This window comes from Semicossyphus pulcher, unplaced genomic scaffold (genome assembly GCF_022749685.1).
Source record: "Semicossyphus pulcher isolate SPU_LCO1_2020_fin unplaced genomic scaffold, fSemPul1.0.p SCAF_2, whole genome shotgun sequence".
Classification (NCBI taxonomy): Eukaryota; Metazoa; Chordata; class Actinopteri; order Labriformes; family Labridae; genus Semicossyphus; species Semicossyphus pulcher.
Window position 1 is genome coordinate 5,883,112 of NW_027211693.1, and position 11,135 is coordinate 5,894,246.

Below are 11,135 nucleotides of genomic sequence, written 5' to 3' on the forward strand. Positions count from 1 at the left end.
CACTACTTCTGCGGTAATACTATAACGTTAGTTATTACTATACCATTAGTATTAGGCCCAGGTTACGTGAATGAACCAGCTGGATTTCTGTTGTCATTATAAAAAGAAGTGGATGACAGTGACAATGACATGCTCACAATGTTAGCTGTAAGACTGATTCATATACGCTGAAGACAGAGGTGGGGAAGAGAGGATCCGGATCCTAACCGGCTCACACCGCTGCAACATTCTATAACTGCTTTGTTGCGTTGTGAATCACTGATCTGAACTGGACTTAACTCAACTTCATGTAATGTGAAATCTTAAATGATGTTTGGTGACTTCTCATAAGGGAACCTGGACCCCTGAGTATGTCCTTGTCTGCTCACAGATTGACTGATAAACTATCTGATCCACGGCTGCAGCTCATGATTGTTGTCATTGTTGGTTATTTTCTCAATAAATTAAAAAGCAGTTTGGTACAAAGTTAGAAGATCTGTCTAACTTTGGGAAGACTGTCAATCAGTGTTTCCTAAAGGCCAAGATGGCATCTTCAAATGTTTTGTTTTGTCCACAACTAAAGGATTATTCAGTTTACCGTCAAAGAGGAGAAAAGAAACCAGAAGATATCCACATTTAGGAAGGTTAGTGTTTGTTCTTATGCTCGCCTAAAGCAGGGCAAGAACCTTCAGATTCAGGGACATTTTACTCACGTATGAATGGCATTCGACACGTTCATACATGTGTAGTTAGTACGGACTCTATTGGCAGATGGCAATATTCATGTAACATGGACCCTAATGGTTATGTGGGCAGATAAAAGCTCATGTGGTCCATGTAGTTACATCAGTAAGAAAACCATCATCAATCAAAGCCTCAAAGAAAAATGTTTCTACTGCTGATGGAACTGAAGAAGTCTGAATAAATCAAAAAAGGCTGCTTACATAAGATCTACGTTTTCCAATGGGGTCACAAGTTTTGAGGAATTTAGGTTCATGAGTTCATTGATGGGACCGGGTGAAGGAGGCAGACCAGAGGAGGTGTGGGAGCTTCTCTGTGGACAGAGCTGGGGGTCGTTCAGTCCTTTTTACGACGAGTGCAAACAAGCCCTGCTGGGAGGGCATCATTAGGACAGGTGGGGCACATTAGAAAGTGTGCTTTTGTCATTAGCGCAGACATGGGAATCAGGGGTAAAGCCTCGTCTCTCCCTCGTCGCCTGTTTTCACTCAGCCGTGTTGGACGGCTGTCAAAACCTGGTGAAGACAAACAGTGTTGTCTGGCATGTCAGGGCCCGGTTTGTTTGTTTCCTTGCCGTTCTCTCTGGACTCATCGCCACTGCACTGCTCTTCAATGCTGCCTACTCTGATTTTTAATTTAGTATTTTACCCAGTGATCCTTGTCAAAAACGTTTTCAATGGGAACGTCTTAAATTATGTTGGATTTCAGAGCAACATTTCGGCAATATCAATGAGGAAAGGGAATGAAGTAAGAAAGTCGGTGAAACATGTCAAGATTGCAAGGCAGGGCTCCAAAATCACTCGGGTTGCCTTAGAGGGGGAATTTGTTTCTTCAACTAAGAATACAAAATGACCTCTTCAATTACAAATGAATGCAAATTAAGTTGCATGCGTAAACAAGCCTCTGAAAGGAGAAGCAAACAATTCATCACTAATTGCAGGAGAAAATCCACCGAGCTGGCTGGCACCTCTGGGTCTGAGAGTGCCCCTCGTTATCAGATCGCTATCTGATCCGATCTGCGATGGAAAAGTCCCAGCCTCGTTTGTGTGAATTACTATCACTGATATCTGATCACTACAACCATTATGTGTAGACAAACTTTCTCAAGGTGAGCTCAGATAAAGAAAATGTGAAAGATAAAGGCTCTGCAGATGTTTTGGAAAATGGGTGGAACCAACAGATGAGCTTTGTGTGGCACAAAGTAATGCGAGGGCAGCGGTGTGTTAGTTAAACATGTTTCCAAAGAGGGAAAAAAGTGAGGAAAGGATCAGAATAAAGCTGCCATTTTTCTATGTTTTCATATTTTCAACTATCCCATGAAAGGTAATAATGTGTATACATCCATGTGTCAAAACTTTCTGACTTCCTACCCCTGTCTTTATCTCCAACTCCAAGCCAATTGGTTTGTACTGAAAATGTCAATGTTTAAAAACTGCATGAAAATATGAATTCATTTCTTTTAAAAAGGCCCAGTAAGTTCTTTCACCAGCTGACTGTTGTTTTAGCAGCTGTCTCAACAGGAGGACACGCATTTGTTAGGGACTCTTTCCAGCTCTATTGAGTGGGTCAACTCAAAATTGTGTTTTTCATTGTTGTTGGAAAACACCGGAGCTGTAATGGCCAAATAATTAATGTTAGTAGATCAATTGGATAGAATATCTGCACTATATGCTTTTACTGTATCAGTCATCAGTTTGCAGCCTTTCAACATGAAGTCTAAAACAAAGCAAGACAACAGATTGCTCCACAATATATCAGTTTGAGGATCTTCAAGGAATTTGCTGGTGAAAAATGCAAATGAATTGGTAACATTCCTGACTTGCCTGGCCTTGACAAACAAACAATTTTTCTGTGAAACTCAAAATGGAACCTACGTTGAACTTACACAACAGAGAGACGCCAATTTTCAGTCAATTTGGCAATTTGGCACACCTCGTTCCCTGCTCCAACATGTTGTGGAAGTCAAACAAAAACGTCTTCAAAGCAAATGAGAGCTCAACAGGAACAGATTGGACCGGATTTAACTTATGTTTTCTTCCTTTCCAGCTGAAACTTTCTGAACTCATTCTTTAAGGCTGAATCAGACAGACAGTTCTGCAGCATAAAGCTTACAAGGAGCGTAAAAGCTTAGTCAGAAACCTGCGCACAGCCGTGAGTCATTTTCATCCTGTCCAGGCATGAGCGGTTTCTACACCAGCCGGTTAGTAATAGGGGGTGAATGTGTGAAAATAAGATAAAGAGGATCATGTTTTAAAGGTCAGGTTTCAGCAGCGTGTTAACGCTGTTCAGGGTAACATAATCTCCCTCATTTACTCGGATTTATGTCATCAGTTAAGTCTGATATCACATTTTTCTTGTTATCTAGTTGGAGTGTCGCTGCCTTCTAACGAAAGCTCAAGTAATCTGTGTGAATAAATCCTCTTAATGCTTTTTCTACCTCACGTGCTTTGATTTGAAATACATGGCCTAAAGCAAGTGGACACTCAACATTGCAATTATGTCGTTGTTCCAAAACCATGAGCCGCTTTAGTTCCCTCCACTCTGCTGGTTTCAAACTAGACGACTGGCTGCTGGGATTTGCTCCCACTCAGCCACAGGAGCATTAGTGAAGTCAAGCACTGATGTTTGAGTGATAAGGTCCTGCTCGTTCCAGGTCATTACAAAGGTGTTGGATGAGGTTGAGGTTACGGCTTTGTGCAGAACCAGTCCATTTAATCCACACCAAATTGGGAAAGACGTCTTTAAATCGTGCTGGATTTGTGCAAGTGGGAAATGTCGTGTTGCAACAGGAAAGGGACATAAATTAGGTCACAATAACGGTAAGGTAATAAGGTAATAGGTAACAATAATAAGTTTCAACACAAAGTTAATGGCGCCAGTGAGGTCAGTGGTGTTAAACTGCCTCATCCTTCTAATGTCGACCATAAAAGAGCAACTTCTATGTCTTTCACAGTGTTTCGACCCTCCAGAGGGACATTTAGACGACCAAAGGCCAACACTAAAAAGTCACCAAACTCTTAAATTCTCATTACGATTCTGCTGATCGTTCGTTTCTCTTTTAACCCTCTGGTTGCGGATGATGGCGGCTTTAGCGATGGAAAAACACAACGTGCTATATCCATGTATTTGACGGTGTTTTTTGTACCTCAGTCTCTATGCCTACATCTTTATGTGCTCGAAGTATTGCTACAAAGTTTAAAGAACTATTTTGTCCACTATAGTCCCCCTATGCGGCTCCTTCTCATTAGTCAACAGAGCCAAACCTCTATAATGTTTACAGGGTGGTCCAAACACTTCTGGAGCTTCTTTTACAGCTTAACATTTTATAGAATTTCTACAAGTTCATCTACATTTATTCGTGGTAAGTTATGTCATTCCTTCCTGCTTCTTTATTATTTAAAATTGATGTTTATTCTTTCTTTTATGATCTTATGTGGCCCTATGAAATGCTTTGGGAAGCTCCCAGAGATCAAATATTAGAACAAAGGATAAAGTTCAGTAGCTTTCCTACATGAATTTAGGTCATCTACATTCAAAACACCTCAGTCTAAAGCCAGTCCTCAGAGTGTCGAGGGCACACACAGATACAATAATCCTTTTCATCCAAACACATCTCATCTTGTGCGTGGATGCATGAGTAATGAATATCAAATACACCTGAAGACACCTTGCAGAAAAAAAACTTGCTTTAATGCGACACTCTCCGGCTGTTTCACCACCTCCTGTCCTCCCTGCCTTTGTGTGACGTCTCTCTATTAACACAACTCGCCCTCCCTGTCTGTAATCCTCTGGTATACTGGCCTTAGGGTGTGGACAAACACTGCAGCTAACTGGAGATTATATGAGGAGGACAGGGCTTGTAGCGGCTTGTAGAGCCAGGGCTAAATGCAGCGCTAATTTGCCTGAACATCAAAGTTTGCACCAGGTGACTCATGTGCAACTGTCAAACATGAACACTGACATACCTGAGAGGGTAACAGGCCGCTTTCCCCCCCTCTGATATTTTAGTTTTCTACACAACTGCACATCCTTTTAGACACGGATGGATGAGTGTGTGAGTGACCTTTGACGCGGTTTCACATTATGAAGTTTCATTTTCAGCTCTGCACTCTCTGCGACACGCCCGGGTCCTGCATGGCTCGCCCTGCTCAGACTCGCAACAGTCCATTAGGAGATATCAACCATTTTTCAACCCCCCTCTCCACTTGTGGGCAATAACTCACGGTTAGGTTTTATAGCTGCAGTAATACCCCTGAATCCAAATGTAAATCTGCCACAGGGACACGGTGACGGATGTGTCGGAACAATTTGCGACTGGGAAAGCACAGAGGTCTACCAGATGTCTTATGTTCACAGTGGGGTCTGTATCAAAATGTAAATCAATCACAAAGGAGCGAGCAGCCTATATTTCTGTCCAAACTGCTTGTGAAATGGGAGGATGGCGATGTGCAGGCTGATCCAATTACATCCCATGTCCCAGAGTTCCTGTATATCTGCCTGCCCGTATGTTAAGTCCCTAAATGCATCAATTACATGTCCGGGGCCACGCTGAACTTTCAAATGTCTATATCTACGGTCGCTGGAAGCTGGAAGGTGAGACTGGGAACTAAATTATAAAGTTGGTGCAGGGAATGTGCATTTCCTGGAACCTCTTGAGGATGAAAAAAACAGAAAAGAATGAAAGAATTATTATTCTGCAGAAAAGTATCTGAGGTAATATCAACCTGTTCATTTTCCACAGCATACCAGGCAATGTAGCATAAAATATAATGTGAAAATTATGTAGAATTTCCATTTGATGCGTAGCTATAGTCATAAAAAGTCATAAATTGATTTTGAATGATGATAATGATTCTATAATTATGTTGTTACTGGCTCGGGTTGCTGCTGCTTCAACATCCAAATGGAGCTCGACTGATTTTACAGGCCTCTTCGGAAAACAGAACACCCTCTGGGCAAGATTCAACAAAATCAGAAACACAGCGGGGAAGACATTTTCCTGCAGCAGGCATTCTTTTAGTCACCAAAAGTGAAATGTCAACAATGTGCACGGCTTTGTTAAGCTACCGCAGGGTGAAGAAACATTTCACAGGATGTTGCTGCTTCCATTCCAACAGGGACTATTTTCCCTACTTTAGCTATAAAAACCCACAGCGCCAAGGCAATGAGATGCCCATTACCTTTATGTCCCTGTATGTGTGTGCTATTTCGATCATAGCAGAAAGTGTTATTTTTACAAAGAGTCATTGGGGCCTCTGTAGGACTGATATCATATTTTCAAATGAGCAGTAACTCTTGTTAAAATAAAAACATTAAGCTACAATACCAACATATTAAATTCTGTTTTTCAGTTAAATAAAAATATATTAATGAAATGAGAGTTGTATTTGTTTCTACTATGCTATCAACTCTTTTAAATGTGTTTTTAAGTTGACAGCGTTTCTGCTACTTAACTCCTATTTACCTGTTTTGGGATCCACGTTGAAGTACGTCCGATGAGATTCCAGCATCTGGAAGGAAAGTTTCCCCTCAGAGGAGGTGTCCACGTCTGTGGCCGACACCTGGACAACCGACTTCACATTGTCCACGTTCTCCTGGACGGATGCAAAATAAACTGGCTGGGACAGTTCTGGTGCATTATCGTTAACATCCAGGACCTCCAGGAAGACGTGAGTCCAGGAGATAAGAGGCTCTGTCCCCAGGTCTGTGGCGTAGACAGAGAGCCAGTAGTGCGGCCTCATCTCGCGGTCCAACGTCTCTGTTGTACGAATCACACCTGAGGCACATGAAAGGGTGGGGAATTAGGTTGAAACTGTTTTCACTCGTGATCAGCACGCTGGTATTAACTTGTTTCAAACCTGCTGCTGCACCGAAAGAATTAATCACTTATCAGTATAATCAATTTTATACTTAAACCCGTAACCGCCCTGGAGGGAATATCAATCACTGGCTTTCATCTTGCTTAAGGTGCCTGTTTGCATTTTCACAAGTCTGGATTGGTGCCCACAGGCTCAGCAACAAGGATGACATGTCTGTGTTGCCAAAACCTACTCAAATTCTTTTGGTACACAAGATACTGGATCCCACAGGTTAGTTTTGGCATGCAGGGGGGTTAGAAACTTTTATGGAAACAGTAGCTTTGAAAAGCAGTGTAAATTTGGACACCCGGAGGGGGAGCTAAAAACCAGCAACACAAAATAAGAGATGTATTTCGGCATGGTTCCATTATGACAGCGAACTCTATTTGCCCTGATTTTATCTGAGTCTTAAGTGCAGCAGAAGGCTAATGGAATGCACTACGGTGTATTGAGAGGTCGCAGGGTATCCTCTGCAGAGGAATATATGCTGATGGGAAATAGTCAAACCACCTTAACAGACCCCAGAGGAAATATTGTTTTACAACCATGGCCGTGTCCAATCTTATCATAGTTTAAGAGAAACTGCATGAGGAAATGTATTGCTGTAAATATCTTTAAAGACAATGAGATGTGGGCATGTCTGTGTGCAGGCGTGCAAAAGCTTTACTAGGCAACATTTGCAGTATATTTGAAATCAAGCCGTTAATGCAGACTATATATGAATTTGACCTAGAGGTGTGTGCGTGCGGTCATGTTTTCATTTTGTAATTTGCTGTTGCAATATCTAATTCCATCAGCCCGATTAGTCACCAGTGTCAGGCTAACATGGGCACCACAACGAGTCAATCTGAGTCTATTATATAATGTCATTTTGAAGCAGGATAATTTGAATGAGTTCTGATCATTAATGTGCTTAAGCTTTATTTATTTTTTACATCCTTGGTGTGCGCAAAGGAAAAAATAATAATTCTCCCATTTTCCCTTCATAACCAAAAAATACAACCACCAATATAACATAAAAGTGTTTATTACCTGTTTCCTCATCAATGGTGAACACTCCCAGACCTGTGCCCTCATTGATGTGGTACCTGACGACTCCATCATTGCCCAGATCCTTGTCCGTAGCTGTAAGTGTGACCACTGACGTCCCCACTGCTGCGTCCTCCATCACTCCTGCTTCATACACAAACTCTGAGAACACAGGCCTGTGGAGGTTTTCATTCACGTCCAGAACCTGAATCTCCACAAAGCAGGAGGATGAGAGGGAGCGAGGGAGGCCGTGATCGACGGCCCGGACTGTGAGGTTGTAAAGTGGCCTCCTCTCAAAGTCAAGTTCCCTCTCGAGGGTCAAGGCACCTGTGGAGTCGAGATGAAAGATCCCGCTTTCTGTGTTCTTTAGGTTGTAGGTGACGAGGCCTCCGGTGCCCAGATCCAAGTCGACACTCTCAACCCAGACAAGGACGGTTCCCACAGGTACATCCTCTGGAACCTTTACTTTGTAAATTTTGGGGGAAAACTTGGGTGAGTTGTCATTTATGTCTTGCAAAACTACTACGAGGTCGATCATGGAGAACAACTGAGGCCCAAGATTTGCTTGGTCTTCGGCTTTAATCCAGAGGTCATGCCTAGGTGAGGTTTCTCGATCCAGACGACCTGTCACCGTCACCTCACCACTCACTTCATCTATTCTGAACATGTCAGTAGAGGTCAGGAGAGAGTATTGGACACTACCGCTCGTATCTTCATCCGGGTCTATTGCCCGAGCCGTAAAAACAATAGAGTCTGCCTCTGCGTTCTCTGGCACACGTATCACATATCTGGGCTGATCAAAAACAGGAGGATTGTCGTTGATGTCCATGACATTCACAGCGACGAACTTCCATGCAGAAGTCTGTGGTGTTCCCAGATCATAAACAGTGATGTTCAAAATGTAGAACTCTTTACTCTCTCTGTCTAAAGGACAAACTAACTGAAGGTCACCGGAGAAAGTGTCAATGGAGAAACAGCCATCCTCATTCCCACTTGAGATGGCGTACACAAGTTTACTATTAAACCCAGTGTCAGAGTCTGTTGCCTTGAACTGAACAATGGTGGAATTCAGTGGATGGTCTTCAACAAGGTCAATTGAACCCGGGATGCTCAAGTCAAACTTTGGAGAATGTCGGTTGGTGATGTGAAGATCGGAGAATGCATCTTCGTCTTGAGTGGTTAAAATGGGTTTGATGGACTCGATGAGCTTATCGGTCAGCTGTTTGAAAATGCCCGTTTCCCGGCAGTGAAGCGTGGCCTCGTCACCTCTGTTAGTCACAGTTATCCTGACAACTGAAACTTCAGAACGATGCTTGCCATCTGTGGCTACAACTCTAAAAGTAAACGAACCAGCTCCTAGGGGAATCGGTTGCTTGAGGGTGATGGCGCCTGACACCGAGTCAATACCAAATACTTGGTGCTCATTTCCAGACTCGATGACATACCTCAGCTGCTGCAGCTCATCTAAATCAATGGCTGACAGCTCGGCAATTGTTTGACCCACAGGTAAATCTAGAGGCACGGTGGCATTACAGCCCACCCTCTCAAACAGAGGGATGTTGTCATTGACGTTGTTCAGGGTGATTGTCACAGGGCATTCGCTGACCTGACTGAAGGGGCTGCCACTGTCTGAGGCCCAAACTCTAAGGTGGTACCTGCGTTTCATTAACTCGTAGTCTAAGTGTTCAGAGGTTGAAATTAACCCTGTGAATGGGTCTATTGTGAAAGGTAAGGGTCCTGAGTTGGCGATAGAGTAAGTCACAAAGCCGTTTTTGCCTTTATCTTTGTCTGTGGCTGATACTTTTAAAACACTGCTGCCAACAGGGCTGTTTTCATCCAATGTGGCCTGATAGGAGGTTTGTGTGAAGTCTGGGCTATTGTCATTTTCATCTGTTACCTCAACCACTATGTGGGTCTCAGCTTCACCGTGATTGGCCACAACATCAAACTCATAACGATTCTTTCTCTCGTAGTCAAATTTATCTGTGGTTATGATAATTCCTGTTTTGGGATTTATCTTGAATTTGGTGCTGTCTGGATTATTTTTGATACTAAAGGAAACATTTTGAGGTACTGGGTTGACTGAAACCTTAACTACATGAGTTTTAGGGGGTGAAAACTCACTCAGTGTGACAATGTAGGTGTCTTCAAGAAATGCCAAGGGGCTGTAATGATATGCCGGAATATGGATTTGTGTAATTGGAGAGAGTAAACTTGGTATACTCCTGTCTTTAGCTTGAAGGGACAGATTCAGTCCAAAAGGAGTTTGAGACCAGATAATCCTCTTTGTGGAGATCACTTGGAAGTCACTTCCCTGAACACCTAAGGGGATTATCTCAAAACACTTGTGGGGATCCCCTCCAACAATATTAAGGGATTCCACAGGCTTAACTCCTGCCTCCACATGGACATTGATAGTTATTTTGCCGTCTGTAGAGAAAGTGGGCTTTGGGGGCGGTGTGATATCTGGGAAGGGCATTGAAGACTTTTGTACATTTACTGTTACCCTTGCAACATTACCAAATTTCTGAACCCCAGATATCTTCTTTGTCCTGTCCTCAGCCAAAACCGTAAGATCGTACCTCTCATTGCGGGTGTGATTGAGCCTTTTGACAAGACTGACGGTGCCTGTGAAAGGGTCGACAACAAATGGATGAGCTCTGCTGGTGAAGGAGTAATAAAACTCAGCATTGCTCCCAATGTCGGCGTCTGTAGCACTGACCCTGACCACACTCGACTTCAGAGGAGTGTCCTCCCTGATGGCCACGTTGTACGAGGCAGGATAGAAAAGAGGCTTTAGGTCGTTTGTATCAAGCACCTGGATGAACACCTTTGTCTTCGCCTGGAGGTCAAAAGTGTTTTCAGATGCCTCAACAGTGAGAGTGTAAGAGTCTCTAACTTCTCTGTTGAGAAGTGCTGAGTTACTGCTGCGAGTTTTGATCCTGAGGAAGCAGAAATCCCCAACTTTGACTGCCTCTGCTTGGAAAATGCCGTCATCATCACCTGAGACGACATTATAGTTGATTTCCCAGAACACATCTGACACCTCAATGCCCATCTTTACTGGCGTCTCAATGTATGTCCGTGGGGCAGAGTTCTCATTGATGGTGGCGTTGTAGAGATGGTGTGTGAACTTTAGCGGTGAGCTGTCTTTTCCTTTTACCATACTCCCCTGACATCTCACCGTGTGCAGGAGGACTGCTGCTAAAGTAAGGAGGGTAGCTCCAAGAGTCGCCATCTTTGGTGCCTCCATAAAGATCCTCACACCTGCGAAAGGAAAAGATAGACAATAAATCTTTGTAGAAGAAGCCTTTATGTAAAAAAAAAAAGTTTCCCTGAGAATGAATCATGTCTGTATTGGCCTGCAGAAAATCAAGTAACACATACAAGTACAGAAATGTGTATCTCAAGCTTTTTTGTAAATCAATCAATCTTTTACCCCAAGTTTTATAAATGTCATAGACATGGACACAGAATACACACAAACACAAAAGCAGAGGTGAGGCCTTTGGCGAGGTATCCGACTCCTGT

At 43.1% G+C, this 11,135-nt stretch overlaps 1 protein-coding gene across 1 annotated transcript in view; it reads right to left on the minus strand.

The window, feature by feature from the left end:
* fat2 (FAT atypical cadherin 2) overlaps nt 1-10,857 on the minus strand; it is a 91,386-nt gene extending 80,529 nt beyond the window's left edge. Inside the window, exons 1-2 of the mRNA XM_069669604.1 lie at nt 7,608-10,857; nt 6,182-6,493 (exon numbers count right to left, since the gene is read on the minus strand). Of these exons, the coding sequence (XP_069525705.1) occupies nt 6,182-6,493; nt 7,608-10,857 (3,562 nt within the window). The remainder of the gene's footprint in view (nt 1-6,181; nt 6,494-7,607) is intronic.
* Nucleotides 10,858-11,135: the final 278 nt, after the last annotated feature.